Raw genomic sequence first — 24,097 nt, 5'->3', positions numbered from 1 at the left:
AAAACACTGAGGGAGCTAAACCAGCACCAATAGGGATAAACAAGAAAAACTAATAAATATAAGAAATACTAAACTAGGAAATATGAGTCTAGAAACACCATAATGATTAGTCAAGAAATCCATGAACACAAAGCAATTGATTAATGACCCAGAACCATGACAGAAATTGCTTTTAAAATTAATTTTCCTTGTGTTTTTCCATGTGGTGTTTTTTTTCTCATAAGGAACTGTTTCAAGGAGGATCAAATGTTTACATTTCTTTCAGAATGACTCTTAATGTATGAAAAAGTCCAACTACACCACAATGGAATGATTTGATCTTTTACTTACAGAAATGATTAAATATTTGTGGGCAAATACTAGGGGTGCAACGATACTCGTATCGATATTGAACCGTTTGATACAGTGCTTTCGGTTCGGCACGCATATGTATCGAACAATACAAAATTTTTAATTTATTTTATCAACTTTTCTTCTGACGATGCTGTCTGAGTTGAGCGCTCAGTGGATCTGCGTTCGACTACTCCGCCTAGGCTGCACTGTCGAGCGCAGATCCACTGAGCGCAGCGCAAGCTAGCAAGACAGCAGCTAAGCTCATTGCAACATGGCAAATTGAACCTCCCCCACCCTCATTCAGATCTGGCCTTTGGAACTATTTTGGTCTTCATGTGAAGTATGAACCTGAAGGTAAGCGCGTCATGGACAAAAGTAAAACAGTATGTCGGATGTGCCAGGCAATGCTCAATTACATGGGTGGGAACTACTGCGTTAGCGCAGTTTTCTCGTTAACGTGTTGCCGTCCAGCCCCACGCACGGGGCGATCCGCGGTAGCTCGTTAACGGAGATTTGCCATTTTGTGGCATTAACGTCATTTCAGATTAACGCTGACAGCACTAGTGGGAACACAACGAATATGACTGCACATTTACGCCGACATCATCCTAGTGCAAAGACAAGTGGAAGCAGACAAAAACAACAAGCACGCATGCTACAAACTTCACCCGAGTCATTTAGACAGCCGTTAGCACATGATTCTCCTTATGGGGACCTGATATGTTTAATATGCTGCTGAGAATATAGCCCAGAAGAAGCGTATAGTATAGCTTTTATTTTGGAAAGAGACATTTCTCTGTAATAAACTCTCTTTTCCAAAGATGAGTGATTTCTCGATCAGATAGATTAATTTTTTTATTACTTTGTTGTTTCAGCAACATTAAATTTAAAAACTGTACTTTTGAGTTAAAATATATATTTATAATTTTAATTAAAAAAGCATGAACATTTTTTTGTATCGAAAAAATATGGAACCGTGACACCAAAGTATCGAACCGAACCGAACCGTGAATTTTGTGTATCATTGCACCCCTAGCAAATGCATGCTGATCGAGAATAACGCTGATCGAGGTCAATGATGGCTGTTTCCCTTTATTTTTTCTTTATTTCACTTACTCTGTTTGATTTCCTTCTTTCTTTTCTCGTGTTTTATTTATCCCCTCCATCCTCGTATCCCTCTCTATGTTGTCTGGTGATTAAGAGGTAGTTTAACCTCTAGTCCTCATTAATTATAGACGAATAGAAAAAGCCTGGGTTGTTCCACTTCCTGTCTGTAGCACTAATAGAGCCCTTAACATTCACATTAACATAGCTCTTGTTTACTCAGGGAGATGGACAGACAAGTCAGAAACATGGCCGAGTGGAAAGATGAGACACACAAATGCACCATGTCAATAGCGTAATGCATGCAAACTGCATGAACAAGCCTATGTGGGCACCTGAGTATTACACCCACATGTGTGTGATAACGCATTTAAAAATGCTCCTTACAGCAGCCTCCACTCCCCTTCACTTGTGGGATACTGGATGTGACCATGGGCAGACTCCTAATTGTTATCTGTAAGTTGCAGCATATGAGCTAAAAGGAATGTGTAAACACGCCCGCCCACACACACACACAAGGAAAAGATAATCATGATGTTAATCATGCCTTTTATTTTTAAATGCACTCATATCATTTTGGAATTAAGCTCTTGTACAAGGTTAAATGAGCAATCTCAATCTAAAAAAACAAAGCTCTCCCTCTCTCTGTGTCTTTCTTTCTCAAACACACGCACAAACACACACACACACCTCTTGCTCTCATGCACGCACAGCAAGAAAATACTGTTTGCAGGCCTTATGGGACGACATTTGTGGTAATTCATTCAGAATCCATTTTAACACATTGTGCAGACCTAAGTGCCAATCTTCCTTTTTGGTGAGTTTCCATGATTTTATGTCCCATATAAAACGATGCAGTTTGCTCCACAATGGCCTATTTAAGTTACATTACCGCCGAATATCCCCCAGTAAAGAAAATTAAGCTGTGATACTGAGAGATCATCTTGGTTAGTTATCTTCTCCCCGCCGAGATGTGTCGCTTTGACACCCCACAGAGAGAGCTGAATGATTCTCTTGGACGAGAGATAATAGTCTTGTAGTGCGTTACTTGCCTAAGACCTCTCTTTCGCTTTCCCTCCCTCTCTCTCTCTGCTTCTTTTCTACCTTTTAACAAACCTAATCCAAAAGACTTTTATAATTTAAGTTGCATAATGCTGTTATAATAATTATCTAACACATCTATGGGTTACACAAGACAAATAATATTGCAACTTTACATAGTAACCTCTAAGAATCATAAAACAAATTTGTCAGGAGTGTGAAAAAAACATGATAATGAAGCTGGGAGAAGTCACCGTTACTTCCTTTTGTCTTTTCTTTTTGTTTTTCCACTTTTAACTTGTACTGCTTAACATCATGAGAAAAATCCCCCAAATGCTCCAGTGTAAAAAAAATTCCACTCAGGAAGGGTGTTTCTAAATCCTGTTTCTGGATTATATTCGTAAACACACACAAACAATCTAAATGTACCATTAGTTCTACTGACTTGCTACTGCTTCAAAAGCAGCCTGCATCGCATCAATCTGAGCTATATTCAGAAGATAAAACATTTAAAGAACAATACCGGTGGATTTACATGTTTTAGCTCGTTAACCACAAAACGTATTATGAGCACTGCGTTACTGCAGACAGCTTTCTATAGCATAAGTTTTTAATAGATTTCCCAGCTTAGAATGGTATCCACGCTTCCCATGAGGGTGAAAGACTTTTATCAAAACTGTCCCACTTCTCCAGTCCATTATGATGAGATGATAATGCAGCTTTGACCACAAAAATAAAACCAGCTAAACGGCCAATAAAATACATTTCCCATGTCAACAAGCTCTTAAAGTCATCCTTTTGGTGGAAAGTGCACGTACCATTGTGCTCTAGCTTGTGCACAAATGTGTCAAACAAACCGAGAAAACAATAACATCAAGCCTGCAAAGATGGACACACACACACACACACCAACACACACTCACACACACACACAAGCACGCACGCACACACAGCCCAGCCCCTTCTGACCTTGCAGGCTCTCTGCTTGGCTTTAAAGCGCACTGTAGCGCCCAGCAGTCTGCCTGCACTGCAGAGCTAATTGGCTTCAGCTCAGTGTTCACTGTTAACGTCTCATTACTCATTCCACTTAAAATAACTTACACGAGTTTGCTTGTGTTCAGGGGTCATTAAAAGTCAAGCAAGCCTTTAATTATGGATCTGAGTCATTCAGTAAATAAAACTGTATCTTCCTACAGCTCCAAATTGTACAGTATCCTTTTTTTAGTCCTTCCTAACATACCTGTTCACACAGTGAATGCTCTGAAGGACCAAACATCGGGGAAACTTGAGATGATCATGGAAAAACTGATAAGGCTGATAAGTTGATAAAATATTAAATGAAGGAACTCCAGGTGGGACTTCCACAAACGTACTTCAAAACTTAGGTCACACTCGCAGATGAGTAAAAGCTAACAAAGAGCAGCGTAACAAATTAACACCAGAAGTGGTCAACTTCTTCTCATAAAACAACCTCTTTTTAAATAAACATACATTCATATGGAGACTCAAATCAGCAACAATTATATTGTGAAAGATTATAGAGAGTATATTTGAACACACTCTGCTGTCTCAGAGGAAGGTATGTCTGTACTTCCTTAATTAATTAAATTAACAGTGCAAGGGTTGTTTTGTTACAAGCTGTACTTGAACACAATGAGGGCCTCTGCACATATCTGAAGCAGGTAAAACATAGCATTGGTTACTTACCTGCATTTGCCTGAAATGAATCTGCAACTTGAAGGACCAGGTAATTATGCAGATTCATGTCAGGAATAATATTTCTAGGACTTAGAAAGCTACAGTATAGACACACTAAATTAAATTGTGTTTTGGGACTTTCTTTATTTAAACATTTGCACTAAATTTAACACCTTTTTGGGACTAAGTTTTATTGCTATGTCAGAGCAACGTTCACACACACAAATCTCTGCAGAGCAGGCGCGCGCACAAAATATGATCAGATGAATGAGTATAAGGTGGTGAATGTCTAAAAGGTGAAAACAAACCAGCGAGAACGTACATGCGCTTATTTACAAACGATTTAAAAGAGCGATGTGCCTTTTTGTTTGATTAAAAATTATTTTCTGTGAACATTGAGTCACGTGAATTTGGCACAATTATCATTTCTCAATAATTCACTGGCTAATGTTCCAGATCTCCGATGAAATATGGGAACCTTTAGTTGTTGGTCTGTTCTGCTAATTGGTACAAGCGCCTCGGGCAAGCTCACATCTAACAAACTGAGGACAGCATCACTCACAGGGCTGAGTCTTGATACGGGAGCAGTTTAAAAATAGAACCATGACAAATAAAATCTAAATTAGAACAGATGGCACCTGGAGTTGATGATTTACACCCACATATGAGAGCACTTGAAACATTAAGATTCCCACAGAAAAGAGAAAAAAAATCGTGTAATACGTAAAAAGAAAAACTGTTTTTGGCCCACGGCTTTAAATAGGCGTTAAGATTCAGTGTAATAATGTAACCTAATAGGCTGTGACAGGGCAGCACTAATGCTGTAAATAGACCAGCACTGTTTCGGTATTCTTTCATTCTAGTCATTTATTTAAACTGGCAAAAAAATAAAAAAGTTTAAAAAGTTAAACAAATTAAAAAATATATATATAGAAAAAAAGATAATATAATATTAAACTTAATTACTTTTTCGTATTTATTTAACATGTGTGTTAATTGTAATGCAATGTAAATCTTCACTGCACAACTCAGTCGAAGGATTCAGTAGAAGACGCGAGGCATTAAGTGAGGATTTAAACTGGGGAGTGCAGGACGAGTGTGCGCCATATTGTAGCCTACATCTGCCTCTAAATCCGCAATAAATTAATATAAGCTCTGGTGAGTTGTTACAGAACCAACGTGAATATATTTTGTGGTTAAATATCAGTTTTGTTTTAGATGCTGTCTCGTTTAAAAACATAAATAAATACAATATTCGAACAGCTTGAAGTAGGATGATCTGAATGGCAGTTTTAAAATTTATAAAATACATTTTGTTCTTGTTCTGTAAGTTGCATGTGTGCAACTGTTTCAAGAGAATGAGGGTTACTAATAAAATAATGAAAATCAAATCGATGCTGTGGGGTACTTCAGTCTTGATCCAGTGCCTTTTGAAAAAAGGAGGTGATGCATCTCAGTATGGTAATCACTCACCCGGGGCATGTTTCACTTATTGACAGATTTGATGTTAAATGTCTCAAGATCACTTAGTGTTGTAGCTCTTAATTTATTATGTTTTTGGACGTGCAGCACTCGCTCTCCCTTTTTTTCATCCAGCTTTGACCCTCCGAGGTCACACAAGCATTTTTTTTCCTTTAACCGCAAGATTAATTTCTCAGTAGGGCGACCGACTAATGTATTACGAAAAAAAGTGAAATGTATTCCAACGGGACTAATAGCTCTATTGTATTCCAATACGTCTTTCCCTGCTTCACATGGTTTAGTCATGCTCGGATTTTGATAACATGTCAGAGACATCTCTGTCCTGGAGAAGGAAAGTTAACCCAACAAACGAGTAGCCATTCATTTACTTCATTGCTGTTTATCTGCGCATTATTAGTGAGACCTAGAAAACAAATACATCTACACATAAAAGTTATTTCATATTCTACATTATTTCACATTCTGCAGCAAATTGTCACATATTTATTTTAAATATCTGGTAACCACGTGGTAAACATAGATAATATAATCATATCTAAATTTTTATTATTTTAAATAGGCCACTTCTGGATAGGGTGTTACGTAAGTGTTTGCCAAAAGGCATTTCTGAAGCAAGATTGGGTATCAGCTCTTGAAGGTAGGCCTACTTTACCTGGTTTTTACACTCTTTTATTCCCCTCGCCCTCTATTGTGACGTCACCAAGCACCATAACTGCGGCCCGTGCGTGATTCCGCTCTTTGCCCCCCTTTCCTACCAGCCCCAACCCACCTCTTGTCCCATTGCAGAGTGTTCCCGTGGCGTCCGTCCGCGAGACAAAAGCACGCGCAGTGACATCCTAAATTGGTTTGAAAAGGAGCAGATGGGGCTCTCGCTCTCCTCTGTGTCGCACACACACACACAGGCGCGCACAGATTTAAAGCAGAGCCTAAAAGCGATTCTGTCATGTTTATCAAGATGCTATTGAGAAAAGATTGGGCGAGAATAAATTACAGGCAATCTCAGTATCCGGCAGCCTTTTAACCAGACTGACAGTTGCTCAGACAGATGAATGCGTAATTTGAAATTCGCAAGGAAGAAGTTGGATTAAAAGCGGGCTTTCCAAAACTTTCAGTGTTGATGACTTTTATGGATTATCTGATGGTGTGCAAGGAAATTAATGGGTGACATGAAAGTAAAAATCTAGGGACTGGATGTCTCTCGACTATGTTAAGATATGTCGAACGTTACAACATTTTATGTGTAATTTAGACAAAATAAAATATTAGCCCGCACTGCAGCTTTTATTTATTCAGGCAATTCGGAGCAAATAAAGATCCCTGCGTGTTTTGCCCCCGTGGTAATTGTTTATTTCACCTTCCGACAACTAAGATAATAATAAAAGTGGGGATAAAATTTATTCCAACCTTCGTGTCTTTTCAAAAACATTCTGCTAAAAAGTTCCTTAGAAGTTGAGATACCTCAGTTATAATTTGCAGTTCAGAGACAAACACACCTGTGTTGATGTTTAACATGTGTGCAGTTTGCTTTCTGAGAGTGGTCTCTTTCTTATTTCCTACATAAAGTTTCCATCCTGCCCCACGACGAGCCACAGAAGAATCTGTCCTGAGAGCAACTTTGTTATCAACGTGTCTTAATTAACAAGGACGATCAGTATTTGGAACTAGGACTTCCCCATGAGTGCACTCGCATGAAGAGTTAAACGAGATCATTTTGCGGATAACTTCAGATAAATGTGAGGCCGCTAGTATCTGGGTTATGGACTTCATATTTAGGTCTTCGCTTCACATGTGTAATTTGCCTGCATATTTTTAGTGGAAGGAGTAATTCAGCAGTTGCAAAAACACCTGCTTCGGAGCTTGGAGTAAGGGTTTGGTAACAAATGCTCTGAACCCCTCCCCCGGGAACACTTATCCGATCCCTCTGCTGAAATTTTTTAAGGGCCCTTATCAGGTGAATTGCACCTTTTATAGCATCGTGTGTTAGTTGGGTGCATCGCTGAGCCTCGGTTACAACATATGATATAGTTTGCAGTGTGCTTCCTGCTGCCGTTTAAAAGTCCTGGAAACGACCTGCACATGTTTAGACAGTCATATTTCCAAAAGCCTGCTCAGCGTTGAATGTGGGTATCAGCTGCCCTGATAGATATTATTCTGATCCTCAGACTGTCTGCCGGCCTGTCTGTCTGCTGTCTCAGCTTTTATTTTTCCTTTCTTCGGCCCCCACGGCCAAGCTAGTGTTTTACTCCACACCATGTCTGTGTTTAAAAGCCATATTTCCAATTCAAGTCTCTTCGGCGGACAGTGTGTGCTGCCAGCAGTCTCTTTTAACATCAGTTTGGTGGTAATTAATTTGCAACTCGGGGTGTGCGTCCCGCGGACCAACAGCAGACAACCATCTGATGGCAACAGCTTGTAGCGTAGCTATGGTTGGTTCTATGTGGAAATAACCACTTAAGCTGAAATTAATATTCATTAGGCCGATGATATGGTAAGTAAAATAGCTAAAATTGCGCCCCTCCTAAATCCTGGGTTTGTCTTTTTTTAGTGTAGGTGGCTGTTTAAAGTTTGAAGGCGCACGCTCTGGACGCATTCCGGTGTCGTGCGTATGTTACCCTGGACCTCTGTGGCGTTAATTTGAGTTTTCCAGCGTTTCGCTGACAGTTAGGGAGACGTCATTTTAGCTGTTCACTTGGACAGAGCGGCGCAGTGAGGGAAGGCGGGAGGTGGGAGGTCTGTGTGCGCGCGTGAAGGTGTGCGGGTGTCTGTCCCGGATGGTGGGCTGAGCTCGCGCCACACGCCAATCAAACTCGAGGCAGGTGTGCTGCCGGGTGAGAGAGAGAGCGCGCGAGGGAGAGAGAGAGAGAGAGGGAGAGAGAGGAGGGGGGGATTAGGACTGCGCGAGGTGTCTCAGAAAAGGGAATAAAGCCGGCGCGAGCGCCGCAGTTTACTCACATCATGAGCAGGCTCTCTCCACAGTTAAAAAGTAAATAAATAAAAAATAGCCGGTGCCGCTTCCACGTGTTTCCCGGATACAAGGTTTCTCGTTTGTTTGTTTTTTTACGTGATAAAATGAGTCTTTTAAAGCTGCGCAGGATAAATCGATTTCTCTCGTGACGGGGATATTTTTGACGCGTTTTGGGATTTTCCCCAGAAGTCGAAGGTAAGGACTGCTGATCATTCCCGAGCTTACTCTGGTTAAAGTGTTGTAAAAGTGTAGACTGTTATCGATTTGTGTTACATGAACAGTGGGGACAGAGAACAAGCTTGTAAAAATTATTCGAAAATGCGATGCATGTATAACTCACAGTCCTCTAGATTTCCTTGGAATATATTGTTATTATTATTGCTTTTGTTGTTGTTGTTGTTGTTGTTGTTATTGTTATTATTTTGTTGTTGTTGTTATTGTTGCTGTTTTAATTTTGTTCTACCGAAGTTAAACGTGAAAGCCACTTATGAAAACTTTAATGGAAGCATATGTGTTTTCGGCAAAAAAAAAAAAAGAAAAACAAACAGCATAAAAAAAGAAAAGAAAAGAAATATGTAAAGAAAAATTTTAATATAGTAAAAATTAAAGACGGACTGAATTCTTGAGTTAAAGTTCTGATATGCGGAGTCCTGCGTGTCGTCTTTATGCTGTACCTATGAGTAGTTAAATCAAATAGAAGAAGAAGAAAAACACCGCAGTTGTTTTACATTCTTAGACCCAGTGTCCTTTTTCTGTAATACGCAATGTGATTATTAAATTTCTTAGAATGTATAAATGTATTGTAATTTCTTAGCAACGATCTCTTTAATTTTAAATTTTGTGGAATGTTCGTAAAATATTATACCGGTTTTTAAAATATATCACAACTGTGTGTGAATGCAGAACCAATATAAGACAGATGCGCTGTAAGTGAATTATGGAAATTTCTGACATGCAAATTTGCTGTTTCTAAAAAAAGTAGAAACAATATATTTATAATACATTTACAAAAAATAACTTTTATTCTCAAGAAGCTCATATAAATCTCTTATTTTACACTATTCGTTATATTCAGTAGTTATCATTATCATACTTAAAATATATGCAAAAATATAAGGTATATTAAAATAAACACAATAAATAAACACAATAAAAAGTATATGAAGTAACGCACGAATGGGACATCTGAAGTGCCACAGTTCTATTGAAGGCAATAAGATTGGCATCATATAAGCAAAGCCTTGTGAATGGTACAGAAATAATAATAATAACTATATGCAGCCTTATTAAAATACCGTATGTGCTATTGGTGGTATTTACATTATTTTATTTTAAATTATTTTTAAATGATTCTTTTTTTAAAGTACACTTCACAGCAGTGGTTATGAAAGAGTGTTTTCTCATCCTCCTGAATCATTTTTCCCATTTGATAATTCAAAAATTCACAGGAGCCACATCAAGATATACCTCCTAAGCATTAAAAAAATATATTTGCTGCCATCAAAACAAGTAACAGTAATAATATTCCATCTGCACAATTCAGCTTCGTTTTCTGTGCCCCTTATGAAATTGCAAGAATAGTCAGAAATTAAAATACATTAAAAATATTAAAATAAGCATTTAGCTGTGATGTCAAAATATTTCTAAATTAATTGTTAACTTTCTTAAAAAACAGACTTTGAAAGGGTAATCAGATACATTTAATTCAAAATGTTACATTTCACTGGATTTTTTATTTATTCTCTTTGCTCTCCCTTATCCACTTCTCTGTTATTTATTATTTTGAGGTATATTTATTTGGTCGAAGTGTATATTAGGTAATAAGAAACTCATTTCATATTGCTGATAATACAGGTAGAGAAGCGCTCGTGAACTGGTGTAAAAGGTTATTTATGAATTAATAAATGTTGAACTTTCTTTCTTTCTTTCTTTCTTTCTTTCTTTCTTTCTTTCTTTCTTTCTTTCTTTCTTTCTTTCTTTCCAGGTTTTTTTTACTTTTTATCCGAGCATGGACAAGACTCATCTTTCAAGCCCTACTGATATCATAATGACAAGCTCAACAGGCCCCTACCAACAGGAACCCCTGACTCCACCCAGGCCCACCCATCACCACTCTTCATCCTCTTCCTTATCGTCACCCTCTCCTTCTTCTTCCTCCTCACCACTCAAACCCAACCAGGTTGGCCAGGTCTTCCTTTATGGCGTTCCCATTGTATCACTGGTCATAGATAACACAGAGAGACTTTGCTTGGCGCAGATTTCCAACACACTCCTCAAGAATTACAGTTATAATGAGATTCACAATCGTCGGGTGGCTCTGGGCATCACCTGTGTTCAGTGCACGCCGGTTCAGCTGGAGATACTCCGAAGGGCCGGCGCCATGCCCATCTCGTCACGACGCTGTGGCATGATCACCAAGCGTGAAGCTGAGCGTCTGTGCAAGTCCTTTCTCGGAGAGAACTCGCCGCCGAAACTGCCCGACAACTTTGCCTTCGATGTAACGCATGAGTGCGCCTGGGGTTGCCGTGGTAACTTCATTCCTGCACGCTACAATAGTTCAAGGGCCAAATGCATCAAGTGTTCCTTCTGCAACATGTACTTCTCCCCAAATAAGTTTATTTTCCATTCCCACCGCTCAACACCAGAAACCAAATATACCCAGCCTGATGCTGCCAACTTTAATTCCTGGCGACGACACCTCAAACTAACCGACAAACATCCACCAGAGGAGTTAATTTATGCGTGGGAAGATGTCAAAGCTATGTTCAATGGAGGCAGCCGAAAGAGAGCCTTGCCCTCGTCTTCCCATTGTTCTGCTATGGGTCCCATGAAGAGTCTGTCAGGTTCAGTGGTGCCTCACGTAATGGGACCTGAGCTGGGTGCTCAGAAAAGAACCCGCTTTGAAGATGAGGATGATCTGGATGGAGGGAGTCTTTCTCCTCGTAAGACACCACGTAGTTACCCTGTCATTCCTGTCCCAAGCAAAGGTTTCGGCATGCTGCAGAAGTTCCCTCCTACATCACTCTTCCCCTCCCCTTATCCCTTTCCAGCATTTGGCCTCTGCCAGCAGAAAAAAGAGGACAGTGATGTGCCAGCTGGACAGAAAGGGGCAGGGTTGTCTGGTCTTTTATGGCCCGGTCGAAAAGACTCTTTTTATCCTCCTTTCTGCATGTTTTGGCCACCAAGAGCAGCAGGAGGAATCCCTGTCCCCACTTACATCCATCCTCAGCCCAGCACCCTCTCCTCCCTGACAGACAACCCCTCACTGAGGCAGGCCTTTCTGGATCTCTCAGACCCCAGTGAATCTGGAGCTGTGAGTGGAAATGGAAGTGGGATCAATGCAACTATGACTCCCAGTGGCGGGTCCACCACACCCAAATCTGGGCTGTTTGACACAGAGTGTACAACAGTTACCACCGACCCTCGCCCTGTCACCTCAGAGGGCTGGCTCAAACTACTGGAGAACCCAACTCTCCAGTCAAGGAAGTCAAGCTATGGCTCTGCGTTCCGACCTGTCATCAAAGATGCAGAAAGCATTGCCAAGCTCCACAGCAATGGCGGAGGGGTCACTGGAGCAACGGATGAAGACTTTGTAGTCACCAGATCAGACCAACACCCACGGCTATCACCAACTAGCAGTTGCAGCTATGGAAGTGAAAGTGGAGGTGATGGGGAACCGGAGGGAGCAGAAAGTGAGGAGGAGGGGGAAGTGGATGTGGAGTCATCAAAGCAAGATGATGAAGAGGGGGGAAGCTTTACAAACAGACCACCACAGACTCAAACCAACCTGTACCTCTCTGCGCTGAGTGACAATGCTGGAGAGGATAGGGGGAAAGACAGAGGGAGTGGCGCAATGTATCCCGGTACGTCCCCTCGATCCTCCTCAGATCCGATCCAGCAGGAGTCTCCCAGCCTGCCCACCTCCCCTCCTGCCAGCTTACCTCTCTCAAGCTCCACCCCACCTCACCGGGAGGACACAGCTTACAAAAACGTAAATATCCCCACAGGCCACTTTAGCTAATTATTATTTAAATGGTGCCGCAGTCAGGCAGTGGTGTGATCTGCATAAGCAGATTGATAGGCTGGTTTCTCCCCGTAGACATGAAAACAGTCACCTCACTCTGATACTAGCTAATAGGCCCAGGTGTGGCTTGTTTAATGGCCACGTTGTGTTCGTTCTCCCTCTGTCACCCCAGCTTGTTAGGGCAACTCTAATCTTTAACCTGTCGACTCCCATGTTAACCAGACCTCCAAGAGGAGGAGGAAGTAGAGGTTCAATTTTGACGATGGTTTTCTTTGGGGGGGTTAAACTATCATCTAGCAACATACTGCAGATTTATCTCAGTATTCTTTTTGTGGAATAAAAGCATAGTCTCCAGTATATTGCAGATTAAATTATTAGTAGTATTAGTATTATCAGAATCAGACTGCCCTGCCTCAGTGCATGTTCCAGTTTTTTAAATTTATTGTCTTATGCAACATGTAAATTAAATATTTATCAACTATATTTGATTTCCAGGTTCACAAAAACAGAGACGAAGGACTTCCTGCATATGCAACCAAAGACAATTCCAGCATTTCCGGTAAGCGCAAACGTTTTAATCTTTTGGAACAGTTTTTCATTTTAAAGTCTCCACAACACAGAACGCGGCATTGCAGAAATCTAATTAAATGCATTCGTTTTGAAACTGAAAAATAGTTGTTGACACAAAAGTTAAAAAGCACATTAAGCATCATCCTTTTTTTTCTCCATCAAATTTGCAACAGCAAATAATCTTTCATATATAATCTCCAGAAATCACTATATTGGTTGCATGGTTTGTTGGACGCTACATCTTCCACCCTGCAGTTGTTTTACGATGTCTCAGTTTCATCAAATGTTTTTTACACTGTTTCATCAAATAGCATTACACAATCTATTTCAGCAAACTGTTACTATTTGCTTCATCAGATGTCCGAGTCTGTTGTATTATAGCATCTTTGTTTCATTTATTGTCTGAGTGAGTGGTTTTATAGTGTCCCTGTGTTCCTGTGAGGCTCATATTCCTGTGACGTTTCATTTGCTCCTCTCATCTCCCACTCTGACCCTTTTCCCGGAGAAAATGTCTTCCCCGTGTTTTCTCGCAGTGCGTTGACAAACACACATGCGTACGCTCGACCATAGCTCCCAAATGCATACACACAAAGGAGACGCACACATCATGCGTACACTTAGTTATCTCCATGTGTCCGGATAACCAGCTCAGCCAATGGCCCTTACTGAATCTCTCTTCCTGTCTGTCTTCCTGTCTTTCGCTCTCATCTTTTCTCAGATGAAACAAAAGAACAGAATAGTTTCTTTGTACCAGAGACTGAGACGTCGGCCCCGGACTACTGGAGGGAGAACTCAGGTATAAAAACTCACGTTTTTGTATTTATTCTTTTTTTATAAGTGGTTGCAAAACAGCTACATTCAGATAGAATACAGAAAATAAACTAAAGGCAAAAGTTGAAACTGGCAAATCAGACACTGAAAGTATAATTATTGGGATGGAATGGGTACCGTCTGCTTATATTTGGTGTTTGATGACACTGATTATTATTTATATTAGAAAGTAAACCTACTTGTGATTAAAATGCTGATTAAAAACTGACACTTTATGACTTTATATGCAAAATGACACTGATTTCTTACACAAATGACATTCAGAACAGTTCAGTCAGTGAGGGAAAGCCTTTGACTCTTAAGCTTTATCCATCTCCATCTCCATGTCCTCTCAGATGGCAAGTTAAGGGATTTATATAAATACACACAGAGATGAAACAGCAGTGCAAAGCTGCCTCTTTCGCCGCTCTGCCACGGCTCCTCTCTTTAGTGGCGTTGTCGCTAGGGCTGTTACTCTTAGGGGGGCCGTTATAGTTCAACAAGAAAACATCAGCTCAGAGATAAGCAGCCGCGCTGGCAATCTCCATCCCAGACCCATATCGCCCCCGACATAATTGCCTTTTTTCCCCTTTCTCAGCGCAAAAAAACCTTTCCCGTTTGAAAAAGATCACAGCTTATTACCTTTTTATATCTGTCAGGAAGACATTAAAAGTGCTTTATGACATCTGTGCCAACATTTATATCTACCCCCCATTCCCTCAACCCCTACACGCACACACATCGTAATGATCCCTGTGCATAATGTATAATGTATTTCGAAAAATTACACGAAACAAATTAAATGAGACCACCTTTCCCCTGATTGCCAAACGTCTCCCTGGGCGGTGGGAAGCTCTACGTGATTAGAAGGCCTGATTCCTCCGAGTCCCTCCACCCCCCTCCACTGTCTTTAAACTCTCCCTCTGTTTCTAGGGAGAAAAAATAATCTAATTTTCCATTTATGTAATGCAAACCGCCTTGGCTTTGACTATTCACGGTTAATTGACTGTCAAACGAGGTTGTTATCCTCGGGCACTGTCTGCAAATTTGCTTGTCAAATGAGACAGAGAGAGGAGAGGAAAGGAGAGAGGAGAGGAGGAGAGAGGAGAGCTCTCTCTATTCTAAATGAGAGAGAGAGAGAAGCATAGGGAGGCTTAAGGAGCCAGGACATGAAATGACTGGAGGAGGATACACATATCGAGGGTGCTCACTTGCTTCATTAAGGCGTTCAATGCCTCATTGTCACAATTCAGACATTAGCTCAAACACACACATGCATGCTTACCATGGCAGACACTGGAAATCTGAAGGAAAAACACAGCATGTAATGGAGATATTTGTTCTGAGGATGGCAGACTTTTAAAGCAACAAGTAGATTTATCCTCCAGGAGTTAAAAAAAAAAAAGACAAAACAGACAAAACATATATTTTATAAAACATTCACACTATTAACTTTGAGGATGTTTTTTTAACCATATTTATGGCTTTTAAATCCTGCTTTAGTTTGCAGGAACTACTTGTATTGGTCAAAAAATCTTAACTTTTGTAGTAAAATAAAAACTTTCCACATCTCCGCCGTTCTTCAGCTTTAACAGCCACCAGATGATTGACTCAAATCTCTCTGACTAGATTGGATGAAGCATGATATTACAATAAGAGGCGAGAACAGTAAAGCTCGTCATAGTCTCCGGTCATCATAAGTAGTTTCCATGAACTTGTACTGACACCTAGAGGCCAGAACATGAATTGCAATGCTTCACTTACAGCTGAAGAGAGGAGGAAACTAAATTAGTCCATGACAAAATAAAAACCAAGTAGTTCTGTCCAAATAATGGAGACTGCAGTTAAGTTGTTTTTGCAATACTTCACTTTATACTTACACTTAACTTTGGCTTTCTGCACACAAAGTCAGCTGACTTCTTTTAGTTTCTGAAGGGTTATCACTCTCTTTTTGATCAGTCTTTTGATCAGCAAATTTTATTGTATTTTTCTATTTTTTCTTTGTTATTCATACTGATTTATTAAATGTTTATGGACATTGTTTCTCCTAATTTTTCCTCACACTTTTGCCATCCAGTCTGTTGTGTTTTTCTTCTTCTGTTCTCATCCTTATCCTGATCTAACAAACAGACCTAACCTCCTTTAGGCGATCAAATGATGCCTGATGCTTTCACTTAACTTCACTTACATTTGTAGCTTTTCCGGTTGCTTTTGAATAACTGATTTCAAGATCATTTATAGTTTATGAGCATGGCCTTAAATTCATTATTTTTATTTGTTTGTTTTGTACTCATTTCCTGTTCATGGATCAAATCCCAGTTTAGTTAACAATTAATTTCAAAGTTTGAAATTAAGTCTCTTCATGTTTTCAGGCGATCAAAGCCAGGGTGCTGCTTCTCCTGTGCAGCTGAAAAAGGATGTTGAGAGCATGGAGAAAGGTAAGGGCTGTTTGAGCACATCTCAGCTGCACTGACCATAGAAAACTAGTAATCTATACTAGATGGACATTTGTGAGATTGTGAGAGAATATTTTAATGCAACCACTATCATATTTTCCTTCTGCTTTCTTCTGTCCTTCTGTAGAAGAGCTCCAGAAGGTTCTGCTGGAACAGATCGACTTCAGGAGGAGACTGGAGCAAGAGTTTCACGCTTTGAAGGGCACCTCACCATTTCCTGTCTTCCGTAAGTCAGTTTTTTTCCCCCCTCACCCTGATTTCCTTTTAGTTTCCATACTCTGAAGGGCAACTTCTCCTTTTCTGTCTTTCTTGCAGTCTCTTACACCTTTACCTTTATCCCCATTTTTACCTTTCAGTTTTTTATTTTCCCCGATTTTTTTGCTCAACCCTTTTCTGTCATCGGCTGTCTTTATCACTCCAATTTTCCAAAATGACAATACACGCGCCACCTAATCAAGGTTTGTTTTTATTGTACGCTAATTTCAGACAATTTTCAAGATCAGATGAAACGAGAGCTTGCCTACAGAGAGGAGATGGTCCAACAGTTACAGATGGTAAGACTACTAATGTTAGTGCTTAACACTGATGGAAATATGCTTTTAAATGACAAATTAAACACCCTTTTTTAGATACACAAATTAAAAGAAAATCTTCATGATTGCCTTAAAAATTGTCTGCAAGGATTTTGAGAAAAAATATAATTAAGACTAATTATGCAGTACTTACTAAAATACAGTGACATCACATCAACCGAAACAAAAAAAAATCAAAAACCAATGAGGAAATGTGCCAGTCAATTCTCTGACTACTGCTAGAGATTGTATGCATACTTGGGAAATCCTTGCCATGGGTTAAAACAAAAACAAAAATTAAATGCTGAATAAATGAAGCCATCACTAGGACTTGACCGGACACATGCGTTTGCTTATTTGTCCATCAAAAGACAGAGCCAATCATCTAGTTTGTCTTTCACGGGTGAGAAGTTCCTTTGCAGCCATCTGAGTGTTTCCGTCGACATCAATCACTGGAGCAGCTGGCAGACAGGCTGACAGACGCTGTTTGTCTTTGTTTTCTGACACATGCCACCACTGTACACGCTTGTGTGCACACAGTGGCAAGGCGTGCGCCAAAACGCACACAAGAACATGCATTCATGTAATCACAAAGGCAGGCGATTATGAATATGGGTTCAAGCTAATTTATAAGCCTGTATGTGCACACCAAATGCACATACACACGTAAACAATTGACAAATGTGTCTAGAACCAGCAGATGGATCTGTCTGAGAGTAACGACACATTAATTTCACACAGACATGCAAATGAACTCCAAAAAATGTTTAATTTGTGTTGACAGACTTTTACTTTCACCAGCTTGGCTAGAGTTTTGGATTTTCATATTTCCACCAATGATAACATCATAATAGTAAAGTTTACTTTAGAGAACCTTTTTCAGTGTTAAAGGTATTTCTTTAGGAAGAATGTAACGTTTTATGTCGTGTTTTTGCCTTTCAGATTCCCTACGCAAACATCATCAGAAAAGAAAAGATCAGCTCCCATCTCAACAAGTAGCAAAGAGGTAAATATTTTTCAGTAAATTTAAAATGAAGCTTGAAGAAATGTAAAAATAAATAGTTATCACATAAAAAGCTTTTGACAAGCTACACATTATTAAGCCTCATATTTACATCATAATAGAGATAATGGCAAGACAGTGAAATATACTTAATTTTCATTTGATTGATAATAAACTGTCTTATAGCATTAACACATTTGGCATTACTGGCTAAATTTTATTATAATTTTCTGGGGTGATTCTAAACAATCGGTTAAATCAGTATGGAAAAACTCTTACCCTGAATGTAAAACTAATGTAATTTCCCTTTTTTTTAGGATTAGCACACAGAAAACTGACAGAGACCATCACCGACAGAGAGGATGTGAAAACTATATCATACATTATATTACTTTTCGCGGGACAGCAATTATTCTGCTGCTTCTTCGATATCGCCTCTGTTAGTTGCTCTCTACACACTGCCTGCTAAGAACTCATGTGAGGCTGTGGGACATCATACTGGTAAAAGATTTCTAAAGTTTTTCCTCTTCTTCCCTGGTTCAAGTTCCCTAACTGAACTTAATTGACTGAAACCTGTGACACTGCGAGTGTGTTGGCAGTCACGTTCAAAGCATTAGCCAACCGGGACCAAAGCAACCTCGGCCTTTGAGGACCACCAGGAAGGCAGTTGTAGATGTCAGAAAACTAATTTCCAGGCATAAAAAAAAGTAAATAAAGATTGGATGTTTTTATCTGCCCGTGGGCTCAACTGTACATTGGCCAAACTCTGGATGAAAAAGGACTAAGATAGGTTGTATTTGTATCACCAAGTGATGGCCCTGAAGAGAAACAAGCACGACAACATTTATTTATTATCAACATTTGATCCCAAAGGGACTTCATCATGTTCAACTCTAATCCTTCCCTGTAAACACGAGCCACCACCACCAGTTTGTCAGTGGCTGGACACACACAACCTTGGTTTAGTATGTCAGATGAATTAAAATAAATAAATAAATAAAGCACTTGAATTTACAATGGTACTATTACAACATGGTACCACAAAAAAACCGTCCACATATATATATATATATATATATATATATATATATATATATATATATATATTCATAAATTTTGCAGTTTACAACTCTATTAACAGCATTTCAAAACCACCGTTTTTACCTTGTCCTTAATTAATGTCACATCTGATTATATTTAATACTTTATTTATAAAGTCAGAGTTACCTGAAATAATGCCCTGTGTCACATTAACTGCAGACTGTGTACCATATGGAACTGAGCAGCTGTAAGACACAGTGAAGGTATGGTTCATTCTCCCACAAGACGTTTTCCTGTTGTAACGTCTTATGATTATCACTAAATAAATATTGCTGCCATCAACTGCAGAATCTGCCTCGTTGTTTTGGAAATGAAAAACTCTGTACACGTGCTTTCTCTCCAGAAAGAGCATCCGAGAGCAAAGGCCTGAAGTTTGTCAGTGTTGTATATTTATATGTAAATTATTTCACCTTATTGTATAAAATGTCATACATGTGAATACTGATCTTCACAGTCATTCTACCTATCTCTGTGTGTGTGTGTGCGTTTTGTTTTTGTTTTTTTGCTTATTTATTTGAGTATCAACTCCTGAGACCCCAGTTGTGATAATACTATTTATTATAATGTGAAATGAAAAAGAAAGAGACACAGGGGTGGTGGCAATGATGGTGATGTTTGAGCAAAATCAAAAAGAGCAAAAGTGACAACCCACTCATCTTGTTTATAAAATAAATGGACAAAGTTGTCATTTACTGAGAAAATGTTATCATTAGAAGCTGTTATTGCAGATGTATTTCAGAATGTTCTTGTAGTTTCTCTACTATTTATGTGTAAATTAAAAGTCTATATGAAAAACTGAATGTGGAGGACTAGTTCATGTTTGTGTGGATGGAGTCCCTTTACCCAGAGCATATTTACATGAAGTTCTTTCTGAAACTAAAAGCAGGCTGTTAAGAAGATCCCGGTTATTATATCTAAATGCAAACTTATGTTTTATGGGAAGTGTGGTTCAGAAGATGAAGTGGGCTGTTGACTAGTCAGAAGTAAGTGTTTTTCTATATGTCAAACTGTCCTTCAGCAAGATATTGAATGCTCAGTGCATCCATCAGAGTGTGAGTGTGGGACTGTTAAGTTAAACTTGCTTAGCCATAGAAAAAGGTGCTTGTGTAAATGTATGTGTGAATGAGTGAATCAAGTTTGCAATAAGCAAGCACTTGGGGATCTGCATGCATGCTTGTGTTGCCTCTTAAAGATGCTGTAGAAATTTTAAAAAAAAGGTAAGAGTGAAGTCAAACTGATTTATAAGACCAATTCAAAACAACAGCCGAACAGCTAAATGGCATAAAACAACAGGGCAGGTAAATCAAATGAAAATAGGATGGAAAAACACCAATAAAACAGTATAAGAAAAGAGTAATTGAGTGATGTGGTCACTTAATATTCATTGCACGCGCGCGTGTGTGTGTGTGTTTTAAAAATATAATTTGGTGTTCAAAAAGAGAACAGAAAATCAAAGTTTATAGAAAAAATAATTTAAAAGGTACCTTGTTATCTTGCTGTTTTTCTTTTCAGGATTTTAGTATTGAATGACTGGAACTAAAAGTCCCCTTTTTGATTTACGAGACAAAAAAAAATCTGGCTACGTCTGTTGCACGACGTCGGCATGCCTGTTTACGGCAGCAGCATCTCTGGGAGTGGCGGTAGAAGAAGGAGGAGGAGAAGAAGTTGCCAGCATGGCGTTTACTCTTTACTCTCTCATCCAGACCGCTATTCTGTGTACCAATGCAATCGCTGTGTTGCATGAGGAGAGATTTCTCAGCAAGAGTAAGTGTTTAAGTGTATTTTATGTCACGTACATCATATAGTGAAATAACTGGTTAAAAGCAGCTAGCTACGCGTATACACTTAGCAGGCTGCCTCTTGGTTAATGGAGAGGCTCCTGTTTGGGATTTATAAGGAAGAATTAAGGGTTGAGCATTACAGAGAAAAAAATGCAATGTTTTGAATAACATTAAAGCTGCTGGTCTTTTTTTTAAACTGGAAAATAAACACGTATACATGCATCTGCTATCTCATTTACTGGTGTTTCTCATCTTTCTTCCCATCTGTCTCCTGTACTTTCTCTTCTCCTTTATTTCTCCGTGTGTCTGCAGTTGGTTGGGGTGTTGACCAGGGAGTTGGAGGTTTTGGAGATGATCCAGGAATCAAAGCCCAGATTCTCAATCTCATCCGCTCAGTCCGGACTGTCATGAGAGGTCGGTAGGCTGTATTGTTCATAAATCCTTAGCAGATCTTAAAAATAGGTAAATGTACTCTCATATTAACTGTAACTGTGAAGCTACAACAGAGTAGAGGTAGTGAAGGCTTGAGGTTAAAAACCTGGGGCAGTGCACAAGAGAGGTGAAGAAGAGAGGAGAGACAGGGTGGAGTGGGTGGAGATAAGTGTTAAGAGTGATTTATGGCAGGAAGAATGAAGGGGAATGTTTAAAAGACAGTAGTGAGACCTGCTGTTTTATATGATTTAGAGACAGAGGTGGCACAGTTGAAGCTGAGATTTTCATTGGGAGTGACCAGAGTAGCCAGGATTTATGAGTTTCATGTGGTGAAAGAGGACATTCAGAGGGTTGGTGTGTCAGAGGAGGATGTCACAGGGTGCATGACTTACTTTGGACAGACAAGACCAAAGTGGAGATTTGGGGTTGTTTTGGTCATGGCCAAAATTGGGTCAATCAGGATGACAATGATCCCAATCCCAGCAGCAAATCTACTACAGAATGGCTGAAAAAGGATAAGAATTCAAATGCTTCAGTGGCCCAGTCGAAGTCCAAAACTCAACTCCAATGAAATGCTGTGGCAGGACCTTAAGAGAACTGTGTGCACATGAATGACCACAAATATCAATGAACTGAAGCAACCCTGAAAAGAAGAGTGGGCCGATCCACAATCACGTTAGAGACTGATGAAAGGTGATTTTACAAGTTAGTGAATCGGATGCAATTAGTTTTTCACACACTGCTTCTGCATTTTGGCTTAGCTTTCATTAAATAACTAATGACACACTGTAATATGTCATATGTAATTATTCATTTGCAGTTGCATTTGCCTATTTTTAAGATCTGCTAAGGATTTTTTGTTTAATACACAAAATCTTAAAAATGAAAGAGGGTGGACTTTAAGTTTATCATGACTGTCAACAAACATTTTTTTTCTGATGTTAACAAAATCAAATAACTTTTTCCTAAATAACCCAGTATTAAATGAGCTAAATTGCTGGTGTGCTCTTCAATTTTTAATTCACTCTGCAACAGATGTATTTGAGTCAAGAATTAGCAGCTGTAATATTTCTGAGGTTGCTGATGGAATCAGTTTGATTACTTTGTGTTTTGTACTCTTTTGTTTTTACAGTGCCTTTGATAATAGTGAATTCTGCCTGCATCGTCCTGTTGCTGCTGTTTGGTTGATCTTCGCCTACCAAACTTAGGTGGAGGACCACAAACATGCCAATGAAAAGCCACTCGCACAAAATCCTGAACTCTTTGCCATTTAGAGACTTCTGCCACTGTCAGTTATTGGGAGGGCGGAAATGTTTTTCAACTGACCGGCGCTGAAATAGAAGATCAACTGCAGATTTTTAAATGCAAAGAGAAGAAGAACCGAAAATTAGCTGGTGCAGACTTCCTGTTGTGTTTCATCACCACTAAAAGGACAAAATTGATGTAATTTTGTCGAGGTCATGACCACACAGGATGATGGTTTCATCTTGATCCCCGATATCACATCATTTGCAAATGTTTTTTTAAAATCAGTATTTAAATAACCTGTTGGTACAGACAGATTTGTTGACACTTCATACTGTAAAATAGGCCTGCAAAGTTTTGTTTTTTTTTCAAACATTTATGGGGCAACTCACAGCAGGTTCAAAAAGGAACACAATTCACAAATCTCTTCATATATATGTGCTGAATTGATTTGTAATTAGCCCATCTCTGAGAACTGAAAAGGCTAAATGGTGTAGATGTAAATTTTAAGCAATGCTGCCAAATGCAGCTCCGACCAATGTATTTTGAACTGTTTACACTTCAGTGCCACAAAAATTGAGATACTGTCTTGAAATAAATTTATCACTCAGTGTTGTGGAATTCCTTATGTTATGTTGCTTTCTGTGTGTGACAGCAGACAAACTTAAACAAATGACATTTCGATAAAACTTCCAGCTGTTTTGTTGATGAATGAAATATTAGATGTGTAGCAAGTAACGAAGATAAATGTTGCCTGTCCACTCTGTCAGGTTGGTGCCGATTTACATTGGTGACCAATGTGAAACTGAATTTAAAAATACGGTAGTGTATGGTTACCTGGTGGCTTTACACATTCACATACAGTACTGTGCAGAAGTCTTGAGACACTTCTTGTTTTGTTTTGGGTTTTTTTTGCTGTTGTTTGTTTTTATGTTTCTAAAGTGATCTTGAACAATAGTTGTTTGGGAATTCTGAAGGTCTTTAAGTAGCCTGGAGCCTATTGGCTGCTTTTGCACTCATTTCAGTGCATTCCTTACACTTTATTTGTTTATTTTCAGAAAAATGGTTGTGTTTGTTAAGCCCATCATAAGAAATGCGCCTAACTCAAGCTCTAAATGTTATAAAATAGTCCTTGTACCAACAAGGTGATTCCCAAAGAGCAATTAGCCAAAACCTTGGCAAAGAATATTCTGGCACAGCATGCAATGTGTCCTTAAAAGTACTGAGGAAACTGGACAAGGTGGAGGACCTAAGACAGATAAACCGTATCTGAAAGTCATGTCCTTAAGGAACAGGAAAAACATCATCAGAAATTGTCTCAGTGGAAGGGTGGCTGTCAAGAAGCAGTGTTAAGCAAGGAAAACGGTGAGAAAGGACTGAGATATACCAAATTGCACAAGAACTGAACCAAAAAAACAGCAGCAATGGGTCTCGTGGAGTGATAGTCCTCAGTATGTAAGGAGGAGGTCAGGAAAGAGGT

General features: G+C 39.3%; 2 protein-coding genes across 2 annotated transcripts; both read left to right on the top strand.

The window, feature by feature from the left end:
- Positions 1–8,595: 8,595 nt before the first annotated feature.
- Positions 8,596–19,109, top strand: skor2 (SKI family transcriptional corepressor 2). The gene is made up of 9 exons (XM_084934855.1): positions 8,596–8,818; positions 10,608–12,614; positions 13,143–13,206; positions 13,936–14,013; positions 16,400–16,465; positions 16,611–16,709; positions 16,970–17,037; positions 17,998–18,061; positions 18,376–19,109. The coding sequence occupies exons 2-8, from the start codon at positions 10,632–10,634 to the stop codon at positions 18,052–18,054; spliced, it is 2,415 nt and encodes an 804-aa protein (XP_084790981.1). The 5' UTR covers positions 8,596–8,818; positions 10,608–10,631; the 3' UTR covers positions 18,055–18,061; positions 18,376–19,109.
- A 1,665-nt stretch (positions 19,110–20,774) lies between these two features.
- Positions 20,775–23,238, top strand: ier3ip1 (immediate early response 3 interacting protein 1). The gene is made up of 3 exons (XM_084934854.1): positions 20,775–20,923; positions 21,253–21,354; positions 22,505–23,238. Exons 1-3 carry the CDS (start codon positions 20,833–20,835, stop codon positions 22,558–22,560), a joined length of 249 nt encoding a protein of 82 aa, XP_084790980.1. The 5' UTR covers positions 20,775–20,832; the 3' UTR covers positions 22,561–23,238.
- Positions 23,239–24,097: the final 859 nt, after the last annotated feature.

The sequence above is a fragment of the Perissodus microlepis genome, chromosome 7 (genome assembly GCF_051167445.1).
Source record: "Perissodus microlepis isolate ML-2025 ecotype Zambia chromosome 7, ASM5116744v1, whole genome shotgun sequence".
NCBI classification, from domain to species: Eukaryota; Metazoa; Chordata; class Actinopteri; order Cichliformes; family Cichlidae; genus Perissodus; species Perissodus microlepis.
Note: the sequence above shows the minus strand (reverse complement) of the source record. Positions and strands in the feature narration are given on the sequence as shown.

Excerpts from the sequence above, each read along its gene's own strand:
- skor2 (XM_084934855.1), top strand. The coding sequence starts at position 10,632 with ATGGACAAGACTCATCTTTCAAGCCCTACTGATATCATAATGACAAGC. Across the intron at positions 12,615-13,142 it reads AGGACACAGCTTACAAAAAC|GTTCACAAAAACAGAGACGA; the intron begins GTAAATATCCCC and ends TTTGATTTCCAG. Across the intron at positions 16,710-16,969 it reads CTCACCATTTCCTGTCTTCC|ACAATTTTCAAGATCAGATG; the intron begins GTAAGTCAGTTT and ends CGCTAATTTCAG.
- ier3ip1 (XM_084934854.1), top strand. The coding sequence starts at position 20,833 with ATGGCGTTTACTCTTTACTCTCTCATCCAGACCGCTATTCTGTGTACC. Across the intron at positions 20,924-21,252 it reads GGAGAGATTTCTCAGCAAGA|TTGGTTGGGGTGTTGACCAG; the intron begins GTAAGTGTTTAA and ends GTGTGTCTGCAG. Across the intron at positions 21,355-22,504 it reads AGTCCGGACTGTCATGAGAG|TGCCTTTGATAATAGTGAAT; the intron begins GTCGGTAGGCTG and ends TTGTTTTTACAG.